Below are 21,346 nucleotides of genomic sequence, written 5' to 3' on the forward strand. Positions count from 1 at the left end.
CTGAATTTCTTTGGATCGCGGCATGTCTTGCTTTTTGAGATCTTTTGGCCTACTTCACTTTATCAGACAGCTTCTATTGAAGTGATTTCCTGAGTCAACAGGTCTGGCAGTAATCAGGCCTGGGTGTGGCTTGTGAAATTGGACTCAGCTTTCCAAAAAATTTGATTAACCACAGTAAATTCATGATTTAACAAAGGGGGGCAATTACTTTTCACATAGGGCCATGAAGGTTCAGATAGCTATTTTCCCTTAATAAATTAAATGAACACTTAAAAACTGCATTTTGTGTTTACTTGAGTTTCCTTTGTGTAATTGAAATGTGTTTGATGATCTGAAACATTTAAGTGTGACAAATGTGAAGAAAAAAATAAGAAATCAGGAAGAGGGCAAATACTTTTTCACAGCACTGTAGATGTTTGCCTAGTAAATTATATAGATATGGTGACAGATAAATCTGATCAGTAAGAGAAAAGTGATATATTATTGTTATAACACAAAACGATATCATCTTACGTCATGCAATAATGGACTACACTTTTGATTTGTGATTATCGTATATCTTGGACTTTGAAACATTGTAAGGTTCATATCAATCTTTTTAGAATTTCAACATTGGCTATCAAATTAAATCATACTTTCTGCCCACACCCATCAGATCTTTAGGAGGATCCATCAACCCAACAATAAACATTTCAAAATGATGTCGAACATAACCCAATATTCTAAATAAAAACAACATCAAATAGATTGTATGTCAATAACTGTCCTTTCTCTTTGTTCCCTACCTGTTGACAAGGTCCCCTGTGTACAGGGAAGCAGAAACAGCATCAGAAGCACGATTTGTACTGTAGACCCATCCATCCTACTGTCTTACAGCCAAATGTGGTGAACATTCATTTATGTGGGTATGAATGAATACACTGGCAATCATACACACGGCCACACACGTATGCAGACAAACACAGAGTGAGTAATCCCATGGTTTGCTAGGTGCACAAACACATATTTTCCTTCAAGTTTGGAAATATCCTATTACCTCAGACTTGACACCACAGTCGTATCTAATTACCTACAAGTCACAGTGGCGTCTAATCGTTTAGTAACAAGAACATTCTTTTCATTATTGGTTAATGTTTGACATATAAGGAATGGTGTGTATTTCCTCTGACTAGACCAATGGAGACACACATGACCAGACTGTTTAATAAGGAAATAAATAATACACCATAACCAGGGGCCAGAGTTTTTCGAGTTTTTCAAGCCACGTGAGTTACAACCATTGCTTCTTTGTTATCCCTTCTTTAAACTGGACTTTCCTACTGCTTTCAACACATACAGAATCGGTGCAGTGTGAATCATTATTTGTTATTTATAAGATCTCATAAAATTCCTATCAATCCTAGATACATAATTCAAGAAATAAAACATACATTCAGTGGGATAAAACATCAGCTAAAACACTTGCATCCTTTGTTTACCTCGTTTTCTATTATCATACAGTAATATGGCACATTACAGTCACTGAACTATTGGACATCAGCCTAAAGCTAAAGGAATGTGGGCTTTTGAATATATAGTACACATTAGCAGTAATACACAAATATGTAACTTGTGTACATTGATTCATACACTAGGTGAACTGTGCAAAGAACCTATAGTAAGACTGAAAGAGATCTCAGAAGGCACACAGGTGGGTCATAAGCCGCAGTAACAACAGGATTTAAACCAACAGTAATATAGAAGAAGTAGAATACTTCATTGATCTCCTCTCCATACAGTCCACAAAAACCCAAGTTTTTTTTTGTTTAACCCAAGTACTTTCAAATAAGCTGTGTCCATTGTAGGAAGGAAAGTGTCCGCCTATGAGAAGAATATTACGCAATCAATGGTCTTGATGCATGGAGGTCAGGTCACTGGCCTTAGACAACGTTACGAAGGGAAGATGATCCTCTGAAAACATAAAAGAACGAGCAGTCAGTCTTGGTGTTGGTGCTCTTTAAATATGTAACATATGCAATCAATAAAAAATAAGAATGACTAGCATTGTTCCCCAATAAATCAAATCTCTCTGCTTGGTAGAGAGATAATTAAAGTGGAACTTGAAATTCTAAAAAAGTTAAATAAGGAGGGGAGTTCCTAATATGGATGCCGTACTTTACACTCCACACACGATATGGCAGACAATAACATGGCAGTGGTAGCTAGTACTGGTTTCTGTGACTACATACTTCCATGTTATGCTCAGTCTGTCCTCTCTAGCTCTCTCTGAACTCCTTGATGCTCTTGGCCTGGTTACTGTCGGGCTTCATCATATCGTTCTTCTTGTTGCCGTCAAAGTTGCCACACAGGCCGCCCACCCTCCTCTTGTAGGTGTGGGGCAGGATGATCTCTACAGAAAGTAAGCACATGGATATCAGTTTACTGCAATACATAAACCAGTTTACTGTATGTCATGAAGCAGTTTGCTGCTGACTGAATACCATAAAGCAGTTTACTGTTTAAACTGCATATCATAAAGCGGTTTACTGTATATCATAAAGTAGTTTACTGTATATAATAAAGAAGTTTACTGTATAGTAAAAGCAGTTTATATCATAAAGAGGTTTACCGCATGTCATAAAGCAGTTTAAACCAGAATGCATATCATAAAGCAGTTTACATCATAAAGCCATTTAATGCATATCATAAAGCAGTTTACTATATTTCACTAGGCAAGTCAGTTAAGAACAAATTCTTAGTTTCAACAGCCTAGGAACAGTGGGGCAGAACGACAGATTTGTACCTTGGGGATTTGAACTTGCAACCTTGCGGTTACTAGTCCAACGCTCTAACCACTAGGCCACCCGGCCACCCTGCCACCCCTATCATAAAGCAGTTTACTGCATACCATAAAGCAGTTTACTGCATATCATAAGGCAGTTTAATGCATATCATAAAGCAGTTTACTGTATATCATAAAGCAGTTTACTGCATATCATAAGGCAGTTTAATGCATATCATAAAGCAGTTTACTGTATATGACTCTCCTGCGCCTGACTTCCCTGCCACCTATTACACCTACGCATGACAATAAAGCAGTTTACTGTATATCATAATGCAGTTTACTGTATATCATAAAGCAGTTTACTGCATATCATAAAGCAGTTTACTGCATATCATAAAGCAGTTTACTGTATATCATAAAGCAGTTTACTGTATATCATAATGCAGTTTACTGCATATCATAAAGCAGTTTACTGTATATCATAAAGCAGTTTACTGCATATCATAAAGCAGTTTACTGTATATCATAAAGCAGTTTACTGTATATCATAAAGCAGTTTACTGTATATCATAATGCAGTTTACTGCATATCATAAAGCATACATTGCACATCTATAGCATATCGTAAACATTACACAGATGTGTTTGGATTGATATGTTGTCTTGTTACCACATTTTCACCAAAATATGAAAAAAGGTGTCAGCTATGATAATAGTATGATTATATTATCTGTCCACAGATAAAGCCATATTGTGTGGTCTGTACAGCTGTCTTACTGTCCTATCATAAGAGAGACTACTGAGATGGCTGTACTATAACAGTGGTGTTACCTGCTCTGCTGTCTCCATCAAACTCCACGGAGAGGCCAAAGTCTGTCTTCAGGTAGATACGAGAGGAACGCTCCAGAATCCTCAGACCACCTGCTGGTGAGACAGGGGCACGGGTGCTCCTACCGTCCAGCTAGAGAGAGGGAGAGAAAGAGAACAAGCGAAGAAGTGACAATATTAGTAAACAAAATAATATGCATTCCTCTGAAGTTCAGAGTGTACTACAACCCTGTCATGAACCATTTATTTGATACTGCACAGATAAGGCTCAACCAGTGCCCGAGCGACTGCTCTTTTGCCCTCCTATGAAAAAGTGCCCTTGCAGCTTGTGGATTTTTGGAATTTTAGGAATTACTTTTGAATTATATTTTGAATCTCTTCATTTTTAGTAACATTGTTAAATGCAACAGATTGCACATCAATCTAGATCATTTCTTAAACTCTTGAATCTCAGAATATTATACCCCTCCCCGCCCTCCCGCCCCAGATTGCACTCGTCTGACTTGCATGCAGTGGCTACCGGCTGCAGGCACCAGAGGGGGAGACTTGAATACTGGTAGGAGGCTACTTTAGAGTTGGGTCTGTTTCCCACTGTTAGGGACAAAGAATGGGGCAATCTGACTGCTTGTTAGTAAGAGGCAGATTATTATTATTTATTTATTTCACCTTTATTTAACCAGGTAGGCTAGTTGAGAACAAGTTCTCATTTACAACTGCGACCTGGCCAAGATAAAGCATAGCAGTGTGAACAGACAACACAGAGTTACACATGGAGTAAACAATTAACAAGTCATTAACACAGTAGAAAAAAAGAAAAAAAATAGTCTATATACATTGTGTGCAAAAGGCTGAGGAGGTAGGCAAATAATTACAATTTAGCAGATTAACACTGGAGTGATAAATGATCAGATGGTCATGTGCAGGTAGAGATACTGGTGTGCAAAAGACCAGAAAAGTAAATAAATAAAAACAGTATGGGGATGAGGTAGGTAAATTGGGTGGGCTATTTACCGATGGACTATGTACAGCTGATTCGATTGGTTAGCTGCTCAGATAGCAGATGTTTAAAGTTGGTGAGGGAGATAAAAGTCTCCAACTTCAGCGATAGATGTCAGCAACAGAACAAACTTAAATGAAATCAAATCAAATGTAGTTTTTGTTTGCCTTTCTTTATTTTGAGCATCTGCCCTCCCAATGGGCTGTGCATGGTTTTGCCACACGCGCTCACACATCTCATGTGTATTTACAGTTTTCTACACTATTCTACGCTATCTCATTCACTTAATAATGCTGACGTATGTTGTGTAATTTGTTAGATATTACCTGTTACCTGCACTGTTGGAGCTAGAAGCACAAGCATTTCGCTACAACAGGAATAATATCTGCTAATCATGTGTGTGTGACCAATACACTTTGATTTGTAACAATTCTAACACCTAGACAGAGATAATGTTTTAGAGAGGTGTTCAATATGACATGGGGCAACTGATTACAAAACAGTGAGGATGAAAAACCCTAGAAAGACCGCTATAAATAATGTATAAAGAGAAGTACAGGCTATGAATTGCCTTATACTGTACTTGTCATGTTACGTAATGTATATGTCCAGAATACTTACAACAAGTTTCCTGTTGTTTCTGAACTCCACTGTGTGGTTATAGACTCTGATCTTCAGTCCTCTGAATCGCAGACGGTTGTCGTTCTCTTTGCTGTGATCATGGCCGTCTTCATTGCTGTCCCTTTCCTTGCTGTCTTTATGCTTGTCATCCTCATCCTTGCTGTTACCATGACGACCGCCACCATGTCTACTGTCCCCATGACTGTCAACACCATCCTGGTTGACGATCTCAATGATGGCCTCGATGTAGACATCTTGCTGGTTCTTGGACAGGCCTGTGGTCTGGACCAGAATGTAGGAGTTTCTGCTGTCAAAGTCATGCTTCATGTTGTCAAAAGTTCTGTACTCTGGCTCTCCATTGATAGAGCACTCGCTGAAGTCTGGAAGGCAACAGTAGGGACATCAGTGCATAGGCATAGCCACGGGAAGTAGGGGTGCAGCCCCCTAAAAATCACAATAAAAACAATTAAATATATAAATATAATAAAAAAAATAAAAAAAATGAATCCCAGAAGTAGTGCACTGGGCCTGGAGTAAGATACAGTGCCTTGCGAAAGTATTCGGCCCCCTTGAACTTTGCGACCTTTTGCCACATTTCAGGCTTCAAACATAAAGATTTAAAACTGTATTTTTTGTGAAGAATCAACAACAAGTGGGACACAATCATGAAGTGGAACGACATTTATGTGATATTTCAAACTTTTTTAACAAATCAAAAACTGAAAAATTGGGCGTGCAAAATTATTCAGCCCCCTTAAGTTAATACTTTGTAGCGCCACCTTTTGCTGCGATTACAGCTGTAAGTCGCTTGGGGTATGTCTCTATCAGTTTTGCACATCGAGAGACTGAATTTTTTTCCCATTCCTCCTTGCAAAACAGCTCGAGCTCAGTGAGGTTGGATGGAGAGCATTTGTGAACAGCAGTTTTCAGTTCTTTCCACAGATTCTCGATTGGATTCAGGTCTGGACTTTGACTTGGCCATTCTAACACCTGGATATGTTTATTTTTGAACCATTCCATTGTAGATTTTGCTTTATGTTTTGGATCATTGTCTTGTTGGAAGACAAATCTCCGTCCCAGTCTCAGGTCTTTTGCAGACTCCATCAGGTTTTCTTCCAGAATGGTCCTGTATTTGGCTCCATCCATCTTCCCATCAATTTTAACCATCTTCCCTGTCCCTGCTGAAGAAAGGCAGGCCCAAACCATGATGCTACCACCACCATGTTTGACAGTGGGGATGGTGTGTTCAGCTGTGTTGCTTTTACGCCAAACATAACGTTTTGCATTGTTGCCAGAAAGTTCAATTTTGGTTTTATCTGACCAGAGCACCTTCTTCCACATGTTTGGTGTGTCTCCCAGGTGGCTTGTGGCAAACTTTAAACAACACTTTTTATGGATATCTTTAAGAAATGGCTTTCTTCTTGCCACTCTTCCATAAAGGCCAGATTTGTGCAATATACGACTGATTGTTGTCCTATGGACAGAGTCTCCCACCTCAGCTGTAGATCTCTGCAGTTCATCCAGAGTGATCATGGGCCTCTTGGCTGCATCTCTGATCAGTCTTCTCCTTGTATGAGCTGAAAGTTTAGAGGGACGGCCAGGTCTTGGTAGATTTGCAGTGGTCTGATACTCCTTCCATTTCAATATTATCGCTTGCACAGTGCTCCTTGGGATGTTTAAAGCTTGGGAATTTTTTTTGTATCCAAATCCGGCTTTAAACTTCTTCACAACAGTATCTCGGACCTGCCTGGTGTGTTCCTTGTTCTTCATGATGCTCTCTGCGCTTTTAACGGACCTCTGAGACTATCACAGTGCAGGTGCATTAATACGGAGACTTGATTACACACAGGTGGATTGTATTTATCATCATTAGTCATTTAGGTCAACATTGGATCATTCAGAGATCCTCACTGAACTTCTGGAGAGAGTTTGCTGCACTGAAAGTAAAGGGGCTGAATAATTTTGCACGCCCAATTTTTCAGTTTTTGATTTGTTAAAAAAGTTTGAAATATCCAATAAATGTTGTTCCACTTCATGATTGTGTCCCACTTGTTGTTGATTCTTCACAAAAAAATACAGTTTTATATCTTTATGTTTGAAGCCTGAAATGTGGCAAAAGGTCGCAAAGTTCAAGGGGGCCGAATACTTTCGCAAGGCACTGTATAGCCATCTGTAGCATGGGAAAACATTTGTACAGCCCATTGAGCAGGTCAAGTGTGGCCTATACCTGTTGACTTGCAGAAATACTGTCCGGCTTCATTCTGAAAACAGACAGTATCCTCATCACACCCATTTTCATCGTCGCAGTCAATCTCCCCCACACCGTCGCCTTCATCACACTCACACTTTTGATGGCAGTGCTCAGTGTACCAGTTCTCTTTAAACTGAAATCAAATAGATCATTAAAGTAATTACACTGCACATGTTACACATATAACTAGGTAGCTACATCTAAAAACAGTTTAGAATTTTGTGCTGGGTTACTCACATTATGACTGTTGCCATTGCTGCCTACACAGCCACACTGCTGGATGGGCACACACACCCTCTGTTTGAGAACAAAGCCGTCGTCACATACACAACCCTGTACACAGGGCTCATCAGCACGGCAGTCAGGAGGGCCGTGGAGGTGCTTACAGGTGGGCTGGCAGGCGGAGATACAGGAGATGTAATGGCTGTTCTTTAGGCAAGATGGCGCTAGAGAGAAAATAACAAATACGATGTTGAGTGTAAAGAATATGTATCACATATGTATCACACTGACTGCAAGTATAAGTACAGAGATTACATTTCCCTTGTACTTAGTGTTTTTCCGTTTTGAAAAGACAGATTGTATAAAACTTGTTTTAAAGGAGGGGTATGTGATGAATGAAGATTGTAACTTTGTGCTATCGAAGGACACAAAGACTTACTTGGTCTTGCTGTGGTGGGCGGTTGTGGTCTTGCATTTGTTGGTCTTGGTGGTCGTGGTCTTTCAGTTGTTGGTTGTAGGGTTTGTGGTCTTTCTGTTGTTGGTCTAGGTGGTCTTGGTCTTTCAGTTGTTGGTCTTGGTGGTCGTAGTCTTTCAGTTGTTGGTCTTAGTGGTCGTAGTCTTTCAGTTGTTGGTCTTGGGGGTTGTGGTCTTTCAGTTGTTGGTCTTGGTAGTCGTGGTCTTTCAGTCGTTGGTCTATGTTGTCGTGGTCTTTCAGTTGTTGGTCTTAGAGGTTGTGATCTATCAGTTGTTGGCATTGGTGGTTGTGGTCTTTCAGTTGTTGGTCTAGGTGGTTGTGGTCTTTCAGTTGTTGGTCTTGGTGTTTCTGGTCTAGCAGTTGTTGGTCTTGGTGTTTCTGGTCTTGCAGTTCTTGGTCTTGGTGTTTCTGGTCTTTCAGTTGTTGGTCTTGGTGTTTCTGGTCTAGCAGTTGTTGGTCTTGGTGTTTCTGGTCTTTCAGTTTTTGGTCTTGGTGTTTCTGATCTTGCAGTTGTTGGTCTTGGTGTTTCTGGTCTTGCAGTTGTTGGTCTTCGTGTTTCTGGTCTTGCAGTTGTTGGTCTTGGTGTTTCTGGTCTTTCAGTTGTTGGTCTTAGTGTTTCTGGTCTATCAGTTGTTTGTCTAAGTGGTTGTGATCTTTCAGTTGTTGGTCTAGGTGGTCTTCGTCTTTCATTTGTTGGTCTAGGTGGTTGTGGTCTTTCAGTTGTTGGTCTTGGTGTTTCTGGTCTTTCAGTTGTTGGTCTTGGTGTTTCTGGTCTATCAGTTGTTGGTCTAGGTGATTGTGATCTTTCAGTTGTTGGTCTAGGTGGTCTTCGTCTTTCAGTTGTTGGTCTAGGTGGTTGTGGTCTTTCAGTTGTTGGTCTTGGTGTTTCTGGTCTAGCAGTTGTTGGTTTTGGTGTTTTTGGTCTTGCAGTTCTTGGTCTTGGTGTTTCTGGTCTTTCAGTTGTTGGTCTTGGTGTTTCTGGTTTAGCAGTTGTTGGTCTTGGTGTTTCTTGTCTTTCAGTTGTTGGTCTTGGTGTTTCTGATCTTGCAGTTGTTGGTCTTGGTGTTTCTGGTCTTGCAGTTGTTGGTCTTGGTGTTTCTGGTCTTGCAGTTGTTGGTCTTTGTGTTTCTGGTCTTTCAGTTGTTGGTCTTGGTGTTTCTGGTCTATCAGTTGTTGGGCTAGGTGGTCGTGATCTTTCAGTTGTTGGTCTAGGTGGTCTTCGTCTTTCATTTGTTGGTCTAGGTGGTTGTGGTCTTTCAGTTGTTGGTCTTTGTGTTTCTGGTCTTTCAGTTGTTGGTCTTGGTGTTTCTGGTCTATCAGTTGCTGGTGGTTGTAGCCTAGTTGTTGTGGGTGGTTCAGGTCTTGTAGTAGTTGGAGCTGGTGCAGTGGTGGACTTGTCCACTGGAGGGAGAACAGGTTTCTCTGTTGGTGTTGGTGGCTTAATCAAGTCTAGAAGATAAAATAATATCCATATTATGACAATGACCCTAAACATGGTTGTGTTTTTGACCAATATGAACTATAGAGGGAGTGACCCTTACCTGCACATCGCCCACGATGCAGAGATACATCATCTATAGTTACATCGGACTGATCAGTGGTGCCTCTGTGGCCCTCGAAGATGATCTGAGATCAAAGTAAATTCATTCAGGGGAAAAATTCATAATAGAAAATTGATATATAACAAACAGGTAAAGTAAACACATTTTGTCAAAAGGACCTCTGGATGAACGAGCTAGTCTTTAAATTACAACATACAGGGTGGAAAAGGCCAGGGGCTACACCAAGACCAAGGTCACACCACTACCTGGAAAGGTCCAGTGGTCATCAGATCCACCTGAGCCCGTTGCCATGAGTCTCCCTGGTTGTTCTTCTTCCCCCACACCTCATCCACATAGCGGCCTTGGAGCAGGTAGACGTGCAGACCCATGGTCTCGGCCGAGCCAGACATGTGGTACCAGAACTGCAGACACTGAGGACCGGGGTCAGAACACTCAGAGCTGAGGAGGCGAGCCGTGTCTCCGTTAGACACACTGTTGGCCTCGATGTATAAGTAGTGACCAAATGGACCTGCCGATTATAGGTGAGAATAGATTAGATAAGATTAGAGATGGGGTCACAGGGCCTCCTGAGTGGCGCAGACCCGGGTTTGATCCCGGGTGCTAAGAAGCGGTTAGGCGGGTCATGTTTCAGAGGACCATTGACCCAACCTTTGCCTCACGAGCCCATTGGGAAGTTGCAGCGATGAGACAAGATTGAAAAAGGGGGTAAAAAAATAAAAAAAGAGGTGGGGTCACATGAAATTCCTTTAGATTTAATTAGGGGTTCTAACAGCAATGGGACAGGTCAGCTTGTTTATGTAAGGGTGTAGGTCTAACGATATAGCCATTGAGGTTAATTGAGCAAAAAGAATAGTTGAGTCTTTCAATCCAATTTGGACTTTCAGGTCCGTTGTTTGAGTTTTGGAGATTTAGCAACCATTACAATGCATTAAAAAGCATTGCAATGTCCAACAATAAGCATATTGGCGCACATTCAGGCGGTAGCCCCGACCGGGACTGAAACCTGGGTCCAGTGACTGTCAAGCCAAACACATCCTACGAACACCTACTTCCTTTTGTGTGGTCAGCTGATGGCCCAGTCATGGCAGTGGGGGTGGAGCCACTGTGCCTTGTCCAATCAAAAACGTCTGTCATAAGCTGGGTAAAACCGCAGAGGTCCTGCTCGAAAGCGCAATCAAGGTTGCAGACTGAACGGGGAACATTAGGAACATTTATAAATGTCAACATGAGTCTAAAATGTTAACATATAATTCTGAAATATCTTTCCATAAGAAAATGTGTCTATAGATGTTATGTACCTGGGTGTGGGGCAACTCCTCCATCAACTGAGGAAGGAACTGAAGCTCCACTAATACCACCAATCGAAGAACCTGCCAGAGGAAGAAAAGGAGTGACATTGGTCATAAAGGGTGAACGTTTTCTTATCTGACATTCAGGGATTAGATAAAGTATGTGTCCCTATGATAATTAAAAACTCACCTGAGCATGATTCATAGTGGATGGAGACGTCATCAAATGCCACATCAGACCGAGGGTCAGAGCCTCGTATTCCCTCCATGATGATCTGAAACAGAGACATTTTGTGTTGGATGAAAAACAATCCCCCCTCTCTTTATAAAAATCACAATCTTTTCACACTAGTTAACCCTCTTAAACCTCTGTGACTTTCTCCTACCTTGAATGACCCATCGATTATAATATCCACTTCTGCCGGATACCATGTGGAGCCCTGGTTGTTGGCTTTGGACCACAGTTTTTTGTTTCTGTTGTGCTGGTCAAGCTGGTAGACATTGAGAGCCATGGCTGTGGCCTGTCCGTACATGTGGTACCAGAAGCGCAGGCAGTATTTGCCCGGCCCGTTTTGGCACTTAGGGCTCATCATACGGGCAGAGTCTCCGTGGTAAACACCGTCACCCTCAATGTACATGTAGGAGCCACCTGACCAACAAACACCGCAGACACACTTTAACATCACGACTCACAGCATATTAGCTCTGAAATGGCTTGCTTCCATGGTGTCTATGGTATCTTCTATGTAGACAGGTATTTATATATATATATAACTATCTGTACAAGTCGATAGGCTACAACCATGTATTGACGCATTCATTGAATAATGCATTCATTGAATAACAGTGACTGATGCACATTTGAACATTGAGATTGGATCTGGGTGTGTAAGATATTGGTCGTTTCAGATATTTTTTTCTCACAACCATGTAACCTCTCACCTCCTGTGGTATGGTCTTGGGTTGGCCCTGTGAGGTCAGATGGGGTTGGGCCTCTCAGTCTCCTCCAATCAAAACTGTCCTGAATAATTTGCTCCCACCCACACTCGCTCTTGTCAAAGTTGCAGTCTAGAGGACAAACTGTAGGAGGCAGAACCATAGAAAAAGCTGTCATCAAATGAACCAGATGGTATAAAAGGCATGGAAACGCTGCCATTGATCAATTTTATACAAAAATAATGTGGTCAAGGTTCTTACGTTCCTTGTCAGGTGTAGTAACTGGTGGTATTGTGGGAGGGCCAGGGAGACTATCTACAAAGATAAGACAGACAGCAAAGTTTTTCACAGGAACACATTGGACAAGCCTCAGGTTCAGGTGGATGTGAGGGAGGGCAATGTAAGAGAAGTAGGGCGGAGGGGAGGAGGGAAAAAAGGGCAGGAATTAGGGATGAAAGAGGGGAAGGAAAATAAAAATGGAGTAAGGAATGAAGGATCCAAGTTGAAGACTACAGCAAAAAGCTAAGTGTACGATGATGGATGAGGTGAGCAAACTCCATCCAATCATGGTACGGTGTTCCTATTAGGATAGCCTCACCGTAGTAGTGGGTCCATAACCAAATATAAATTACATTAAAACCTGAAGATTGCCTCTAAACTCAATACATCATCATCATTACGAAAACAACACCATCAAAAAACACTCACCACAGGCGGTGTTGTTCCACCAGGGAGGCAGGGTCACATTGGCCACTTCGCAGGTGGTCACATAGGACCTCAGGGAGTCACATGTCACATGCATGTTCCCGCCGGAGGCACAGTGGTCGGACATACAGCTGTCGATGTAGGGTGTGGGGTGGACGAAGGGGTGGCAGGGCTTGAAGGCTTCGCGCAGCAGTTTGGAACACTCCCGGTAGCCCTGTTCGTCCAAATGAGAGTCACATGGTTGGGGGGCAGAGGGGGAGGCAACACATCTAGGGTAGAAGGGAAAGGAGAGGAGATCAGTGGTGGACTGGATTTGTTCATAGAATAGTGTTGATGACACAACCATGGTTCCGCATTTCATATTATGCACCGGATATGGTCATTAACTACGAACCAAATGACCATTGTACCGTTACCGTTATGGTTTAAAACAATTAACCCACTCACCGATCGTCTTCCGGACTATTCACTCTCCAGCTGTTGGCGAACGTGACCACGTTGGTCTCGGGTTTGGTGCCGTTAGGGGTCAGGAAGTCATCCCCCTGGTCATCGGAGTAGGTACCACAAAGGCCGCACATCTTACCCTTGTAGCGCTCGTCCAGCTGCAGGAAAAGCCTGCTCTGGTCGTCCAGCAGCATCCGAAGGCCAAAAGTCGTCTCCATGACAGTGTACTGCTTCTTCTTGTACAGCTTCACCTCGCCGTATGTGCCATTTACTGTAACAGGAAGATGCTGCCAAACATGGTTCACCTACAGTGGAGAGTAGGGAGGGTAGAGTAGAGTAAGGTAGAGTAGAGCCAAGTAAAATAGATGACAGTAGAACTGAACTGAATTAAATTGAATTGTTGTTGGAGTAATGTACAGTACCAGTCAAAAGTTAGGACACACCTACTCATTCAAGGGGTTTTCTTTATTTTTTACTATTTTCTACATTGTAGAAAAATAGTGAAGACATCAAAACTATGAAATAACACATATGGAATCATGTAGTAACCCAAAAACTGTTAAACAAATCAAAATATATTTTAAATTATTCAAAGTAGCCACCATTTGCCTTGATGACAGCTTTGCACACACTTGCCATTCTCTCAACCAGCTTCATGAGGTAGGAATGCATTTCAATTAACAGGTGTGCCTAGTTAAAAGTTAATTCATGCGTTTGGGACAATCAGTTGTGTTGTGACAAGGTTGGGGTGTTATACAGAAGATAGCCATATTTGATAAAAGACCAAGTCCATATTATGGCAAGAACAGCTCAAATATGGCAAGAACAGCTCATCATTACTTCAAGGCATGAAGGTCATTCAATCCATAACATTTCAATAATTTTTAAAGTTTCTTCAAGTGCAGGCGCAAAAACCATCAAGTGCTATGATGAAACTGGCTCTCATGAGGACCGCCACAGGAAAGGAAGACCCAGAGTTACCTGTGCTGCAGAGGATAAGTTCAATAGAGTTACCAGCCTCAGAAATTGCAGCACAAATAAATGCTTCACAGAGTTCAAGTAACAGACATATCTCAACATCAACTGTTCAGAGGAGAATCAGGCCTTCATGGTTGAATTGCTGCAAAGAAACCACTAATAAGCGACACCAATAACAAGAAGAGACTTGTTTGGGCCAAGAAACACGAGCAAAGGACATTAGACGGTGGAAATCTGTCCTTTGGTCCAATGAGTCCAAATTTGCTATTTTTGATTCCAACCGCCTTGTCTTTGTGAGATGCAGAGTAGGTGAACGGATGATCTCTGCATGTGTGGTTCCCACTGTGAAGCATGGAGGAGGTGTGATGGTTTGGGGGTGCTTTACTGGTGACACTGTCAGTGATTTATTTAGAATTCAAGGCACACTTAACCAGCATGGCTACCACAACATTCTGCAGCGATTTGCCATCCTATCTGGTTAGAGCTTAGTGGGACTATCATTTGTTTTCAACAGAACAATGACCCAACACACTTCCAGGCTGTGTAATGGCTATTTGACCAAGAAGGAGAGTGGTGGAGTGCTGCATCAGATGACATGGCCTCCACAATCACCCGACTTCAAGTTGGAGTTGGACCGCAGAGTGAAGGAAAAGCAGCCAACAAGTGTGTAGCATATGTGGGAACGCCTTCAAGACTGTTGGAAAAGCATTCCAGGTGAAGCTGGTTGAGAGAATGCCAAGAGTGTGTTATATATGGGGGATACAATCTTCCCAGGTCTTCAGATTTTGCTGCGAGGATGCAGAGTCATTAGATCATTCATTTTGGTACTGTCCATATGTAGCTCGTTTTTGGTCACAGGTCCAGGAATGGCTGAAGAATTGCAACATTTACCAAGAGCTAACGCTGCAGATAGCAATACTGGGTGATTTGAAAAGTCATAGTCAATCGATCAATAATATAATCATTATTTTAGCAAAAATGTTTATCTTTAATTTACAATCTGTAGAAACTATAAGAATAGAAAAGTTCAGTACTTTTGTGAAACATCACAGCACAGTTGATAAATATATGTTTTAAGAGATATATGGGAGGGGCTGAATGGAGCTGATGGGTGGGACTAATAACAACAAGATAACCAATGTAAAACATACGGGGTATGTAAAATGTATATAGGTTCAGAACTTTTGTGAAATAGCACAGTTACAAATATATGGCAAATAGAAATCAAACTGGATGGACATCAGAAATAGAGGAAGGTCAGGACTAAAAACAAAGAAAATATAACTACTGTAAAAATAGATTGTGTCTGTAAAATGTATATAGTATGAATGAGCTGGAAGTAGAAGCCTAAGTGTTATTGTTGGTTAGTTGACTCCAATTGGGGGAGGGGTGGTAGGATTTGCAGGGAATAATAAAGGAAGCTATATTCTTAGAAAAAGTGAGTATATGTATATATGTACATGTGTCTGTGTATATATGTGTATATGTATGAATGTTTATACAGTTGAAGTGGGAAGTTGACATGCACCTAGACTGGAGTCATTAAAACATTGTTTTTCAACCACTCCACAAATTTCTAGTTAACATACTATGGTTTTGACAAGTCAGTTAGGACATCTACTTTGTGCATGACACAAGGAATTTTTCCAACAATTGTTAACAGACATATTATTTCACATATAATTCACTGTATCACAATTCCAGTTCACTATTATTCTACAATGTAGAAAATAGTCAAAATAATGAAAAGCCTTTGAATGAGTAGGTGTGTCCAAACTTTTGACTGGTACTGTATGTCTCCACCATCTCACAGGACAAATTGTAGACACTAAAGTACACTGAATTGTCACAAATACAAATGAAGACATATAATGGATAGGCACAGTTAGATTCTGCACTACTAGTCTGCATAACGTTTATTTGACCTGTCATGCCAAAGCAATACAGAACAGTGGGGAAGGCTAGTGGGAATCCAGTGGGTCAGCAATGCATGCTAATGTAATCACAACAAGTAAAGAAAGATTATTCACAATGTTGTAGTTTTCATGCTTACTGTGGCACTGTAGTTTTGCATCTTTACATGCAGACCGCTTGTCTCCAGAACCACTGCGCCCAGCTTGGCACTGCTCTCGTTTCTGGGGTTCCAGTTCTGGCCCGTCACTGAGAACTGGACAGGTGTGTCCCCGCCGCAAGTCTTGGCCAAGGTATAGCTGCAGCCCCCCTGGAAGGTGTATGCCTTGCCGTCAAAGGTGATGTAGTGAGGGTCTCCGTAGACGTGGCAGGTGGCCGGGCTGGAGAGGAAGCAACCGTTGACCCCCTCCTTGACCTTGCACACCTCGTCGGCCGCGCAGGAGGAAGCAGCACACTGGAGTCTGTCCCCACCCATACACTGGCACACATGATTACACTCACCTCCCATGAACGTCTCTCCTCTCTAGAAAAGGGTGAAGAAAAGAGTGATGAACACCAACATTCTCTGTGTGTGCTGTCTGTCTGTCTGTCTGTCTGTCTGTCTGTCTGTCTGTCTGTCTGTCTGTCTGTCTGTCTGTCTGTCTGTCTGTCTGTCTGTCTGTCTGTCTGTCTGTCTGTCTGTCTGTCTGTCTGTCTGTCTGTCTGTGTGTGTGTGTGTGTGTGTGTGTGTGTGTGTGTGTGTGTGTGTGTGTGTGTGTGTGTGTGTTAACATTCCCTACTTCATAGTGTTCTCCCTTTATCCAGCAGCCGCAGTCCTCTGCAGGTACACAACTCCCCCCGCTGAGCTTGAAGCCTGGGTCACACACACACCTCTCCTCACACCTCCCACACACCCCTTGATTATCCATGCTGGAGCAGACCTCAGGGCAGCCCTTAGCACAGGCATTGTAGTGGCTGTTCGCACCACACTCCAGGGCTGGGGGAGGAAGAGAGAGAGAGATATGAGACAAAAGTCTGGTCATGGTGTAAAAGAGGGCTATCACCACCACCAACATCATCATTATCATCATCGTCATCAAGTTCTCTCCAAATTCACCAGTTAATAAGAGCAAACTGTTTACTACAACAGGAAGGTGAAAAGAGGAAACCATAAAACAACTTACGACACATAGTCGAGGTCCTCCAGGCTGGTACGAGCACCCCGGCCTTGAGACACATATCGGAGTAGGACTGCAGGGCTTCACACAGCACCTCTGGGTCACCATCTGCTCCACACATCTCCACCACACAGCTCCGGAAGTAGCTCTCTGCTCCCAGAACAGACTGGCAGCCAGAGAAAGGCCCATGCCTGGAGACCAGGGACCCACAGAATGGCTCGCTGGCATACTCCGCCTCCTCAGTTGGTTGACACTCAAGGGGGAGGACGGTCAAGTCACAGGCCTCGCTCTGCCAGTTCTGTCCGAATGTGGCAGAGTCTTCGGCCTCGGAACTGCCAGGTGTGTTGTAATCATCATCTCTCAGGTAGTTGAAGTTCCCACACATGCCACAGACTTTACCGGAGTACGATACGGGAACGGTGATATGGACAGCACCGGCGTCGTCGTAGGATACAAAAAGGTTGAAGTTTGTCTCCACAGCGACTGAAGCGGCGTTGCCTTGGATGTTGACAGTGCCACCATTGAGGCTCAGAGGGAGTTTCCTCCAAATGCCATTGACCTGGAAACATGATACAGATTAGTGTGCTTGAAAGACTTTGGTCTTTCTTTGCCGTTCCCACATCTATGTTAGTATGTAGTAAATATTTACTGGATCAAGGTGTTCAATACTTTGGAATAGGGGACAAATGAATGCCCTAATGGCCCATAAAACTTTGAAAACCTGATAAGGTTTCATATTATTGTACATTATTGTGTAACAGAACTTTGAACTCATCTGAACTTAGTTGTATTGTAAATACTTTTAAAGATATCAGTCAATGGAAACAGCAGATACAGTGAGCTCCAAAAGAATTGGGACAGTGACAGTGAAATGTTTTATTGTTTTGGCTCTGTACTTCAGCAGTTTGGATTTGCAATAATATAATGGTTATGAGGGTATTTCATCAATATGGGATTAACTGTTTAGAAATTACAGCACTTTTTGTACATAGTCCCCATATTTTAGGGGACCAAAAGTATTGGGACAAATTCACTTCTATGTATTTTAGGGTAGTAAAAAGTGAAGTATTTGGTCCTATATTCATAGCACACAATGACTACATCAAGCTTGTGACTGTAAACATTTGTTGGATGCTTTTGCTGTTTGTTTTGATTGTGTTTCAGATGATTTTGTGCCCAATATAAATTAATGGTAAATAATGTATTGTGTTATTTTGGAGTCACTTATATTGTAAATAATAATATAATATGTTTCTATGCATTTCTACATTCTACATTGTGGATGCTACCATGATTACAGATATTCCTGAATGAATCGTGAATAATGATGATTGAGATGGTCATTGGCATTATTTGCATAAATGGCTGCATATTTGCATTTCACAGGAGAGAAACACACCTTATCTGTGGCAATCTCAATGAAGAGATGTTCCCCCAGAAGTCCTGGGGTCACTGACACAAGGAGACGTGTGATGACTGATGAAAATGTGAATTGACTAAATGAATGTTACTGTGTGAATTAAATTGTCATGTTTGGTTTGTTTCAAGAGCTCATAAAGGGCTGCACATTTGGATATGTCTAACTGCATTGTATGTTTTCTGGTTGATGCATTTTTAAAGTGACTGGATTGAAATTGTATGTTGGGTTGATTGGTTATCAGGCACATTCCTGTTGTCTGGTCAGAACATTCCAATTCAATTGATTAGATTAGAATCTGGGTGTGTTGTTCCTGTATTTTGTTTTCACTAGCAAAGAGCTCAGAAATGTTAATTAAGGCTGGGGATGCGTTCCCGCTTGAATTTGGTTAAAAGGGCAGTGAATTCGCTCATACTTTGAGAACTTGCTACCAAGCTCCTGTGTGTATCAGATACACATCATTTCTTCTCTTATGGGTTATTCTGACCTGAAGACACGTGTAACAACTTTTAAGTCTTAACCTATTGGTGATAGTTACTTACTCTGTGTTATTCTCTAATGTATCATGTATTTCATTTACACTGTAATTGTTGGATTGTCAATTATTTTGTGACTAATACATTCTAATTGTTGAATTGAGTAAATGCATTCCTCATTTTACAGAGTAATTCTTTGATTGACTATAAGCCTATAATGTAATAGGTCTATTGATAGTGGTTATATAAACTAAACACATATCACATGCTTGGGTACCACGTTGACATCCCCGATCTGCTGGCCTCAATAACTTAATGCTAGAACATTGGTTGCCAGGATTAGCTATTTGAATCTAGTCATAATAATTGCATAACGGTGCAAGTTAGACATTATAGTCATACTGAGTCGGTGATGCAATGATTCGCTATCTTGCTATTTCCTCCAGAGACCCACAGGGCCTGTTGCATTCATTCACATCATATTGGAGTCAGAATGATGACTGTAGTTTAGTATTATTAAACAGAATTTCTACTTAATGGTTGGATAATTTTTATACATCTACATAATGGTGACCCCTCATCCTCAGTCGATGGGGATTTCCACCAACCTACAACCTTGTTATTGTAATTGTAATTGATTATAACCAATAAACCATTATAACTTCAATGTAACAACCTACAAGGTACTCACCATGACCCGGTGGTTTTGTCTCTTGTACAGGGAGACCCTGAGGTTCTCCACTTCCACCTTGACCTGCTGAACAGCAGACACGGAGGAGTTCCCTCTCAGCTCATTCTTCACCTCCACACTGAAGTGGGACAGGGGTGTCTCAGAAGGCGCACACACCCGGGTCAGGACGTAGGTACAGGGTCCCACAAAGCGGAAGTTGGCCCCGTCAAAGGTGCTGTAGTGGGGGTTGCTGTGGACAGTACAGGTCCCTGAGAGAGAGAGAGAGAGAGAGAGAGAGAGAGAGAGAGAGAGAGAGAGAGAGAGAGAGAGAGAGAGAGAGAGAGAGAGAGAGAGAGAGAGAGAGAGAGAGAGAGAAAATGTAAAAATTTTAATACACTATTCTGTGTTTTGGCTTTTAATAAAGGTGTGTCTTTCTCCAAAGTTACTGTAGCAAGAAATTGGGGGTGTGGATGACACTGGAATTAAGGACGTGAACTGCACACAAGTGTAGCCTATAAGCCAGACTGATGAATAGGTTGCTAGTTCTACTGACAAAACCCATTTCTCCTTTTGCAATCATTGTGTTGTTTGAAAAAAAAACAGCAAAACAATGCTAAGCATTATTTGTTTTTAAAACTATTTCGCACCTGCATCTGTCCTGGTAACTGATGAGCTGTCACCTTCAATGCTGAAGGAAGAAAAACAACATCAGGATCAAATCAAAACATTGGAAGAGAAATGGATATCAAAGTAGAACACGTTGTTTGCCTGTCAATACATCAACATCCTAACCTCGATGTCATGGTGCTATCAGAGAACAAGTTGCAAACAAAAGTTCAGCATTAGTATTATTAATACTAACGTGGACATAATAAGGACTTAGACAGTAATCATAGAAGTGAGAAGACTGAGATGCAGCCAGAGAGAGAGAGAGAGGGGAGGGAAGAGGGAGCAGAAAAGAGACACACAAACACATAGAGCCCCAGTGTCCGATACCTATGCCAAGGCAGATGGATGGATGGATGGATGGAGGAAGGGAGGGAGGGAGGAAGGGAGGGAGGGAGGAAGGGAGTGTGTTGTAGGAGAAGGGAAAGTGATAGAGTGAGAGAGAGTAACTAAAAGTATGTTAGATGCTAGACATTAGACCAAGAGATACAGTATGATAGTGAGACCCACCTTGCGTTGGTTCCTGCCTGTAGCAGGCAGAGGAGAGCTGCTGTAGCCACCAACCCAGTGTAGGTGCCTCCTAGCATGGCTGTTCTCCTTGCTGTGGTCCCTTATGGAGGCTAGAGATAAAACACAGTTTGCACTCGTTGTACAGAGAGAGTGGAGAGTACTGAGTCTCCGAGTTTTGTCAGGTCTTAGTCGGATTCTGACTGGGAAGAGGAGAGCAGGCAGGCTTTTATAAGGGGGAAGCACACACCTGATAAGGTAAAACCCAGAGCAGTGGGCGGGTAAAGTAGAAAATGGGGGTGGTCAGGTGTATGGCGTCAAACAGACATTGAATTGACGAATTGATTGAGAAACAGTTACTATAAAGTGTGTCAGTCTCCAGGTCAGGGATTTAGTATAGGATCAAAGCTATGACATGGCTAGTAGACTACGCCACGCTGATTAGAGATTGATGATAATCAAAAGATGCTG

At 41.9% G+C, this 21,346-nt stretch overlaps 1 protein-coding gene across 2 annotated transcripts in view; it reads right to left on the reverse strand.

Annotated features, from left to right (window-relative positions):
* Window positions 1-458: 458 nt before the first annotated feature.
* Window positions 459-21,346, reverse strand: part of LOC110508789 (zonadhesin-like) — a 67,883-nt gene continuing 46,995 nt past the window's right edge. Inside the window, exons 2-24 of one of the 2 annotated variants that reach the window (XM_036966784.1) lie at window positions 20,879-20,988; window positions 20,350-20,390; window positions 19,724-19,971; window positions 17,146-17,698; window positions 16,762-16,958; window positions 16,125-16,505; window positions 13,097-13,398; window positions 12,653-12,918; window positions 12,206-12,259; window positions 11,951-12,088; window positions 11,395-11,657; window positions 11,199-11,283; window positions 11,018-11,089; window positions 10,769-10,906; window positions 9,965-10,227; window positions 9,699-9,783; window positions 8,122-9,606; window positions 7,698-7,906; window positions 7,437-7,593; window positions 5,210-5,589; window positions 3,595-3,724; window positions 2,229-2,389; window positions 459-1,950 (exon numbers count right to left, since the gene is read on the reverse strand). In XM_036966784.1, the coding sequence (XP_036822679.1) occupies window positions 2,256-2,389; window positions 3,595-3,724; window positions 5,210-5,589; window positions 7,437-7,593; window positions 7,698-7,906; window positions 8,122-9,606; window positions 9,699-9,783; window positions 9,965-10,227; window positions 10,769-10,906; window positions 11,018-11,089; window positions 11,199-11,283; window positions 11,395-11,657; window positions 11,951-12,088; window positions 12,206-12,259; window positions 12,653-12,918; window positions 13,097-13,398; window positions 16,125-16,505; window positions 16,762-16,958; window positions 17,146-17,698; window positions 19,724-19,971; window positions 20,350-20,390; window positions 20,879-20,955 (5,658 nt within the window). In that variant the 5' untranslated portion in view covers window positions 20,956-20,988 and the 3' untranslated portion in view covers window positions 459-1,950; window positions 2,229-2,255. Of the gene's footprint in view, window positions 1,951-2,228; window positions 2,390-3,594; window positions 3,725-5,209; window positions 5,590-7,436; window positions 7,594-7,697; window positions 7,907-8,121; window positions 9,607-9,698; window positions 9,784-9,964; window positions 10,228-10,768; window positions 10,907-11,017; window positions 11,090-11,198; window positions 11,284-11,394; window positions 11,658-11,950; window positions 12,089-12,205; window positions 12,260-12,652; window positions 12,919-13,096; window positions 13,399-16,124; window positions 16,506-16,761; window positions 16,959-17,145; window positions 17,699-19,723; window positions 19,972-20,349; window positions 20,391-20,878; window positions 21,081-21,346 lie in introns of those variants that run through there. The other variant, XM_036966783.1, reaches the window with a different exon arrangement.

This window comes from Oncorhynchus mykiss, chromosome 28, assembly GCF_013265735.2.
Source record: "Oncorhynchus mykiss isolate Arlee chromosome 28, USDA_OmykA_1.1, whole genome shotgun sequence".
Classification (NCBI taxonomy): Eukaryota; Metazoa; Chordata; class Actinopteri; order Salmoniformes; family Salmonidae; genus Oncorhynchus; species Oncorhynchus mykiss.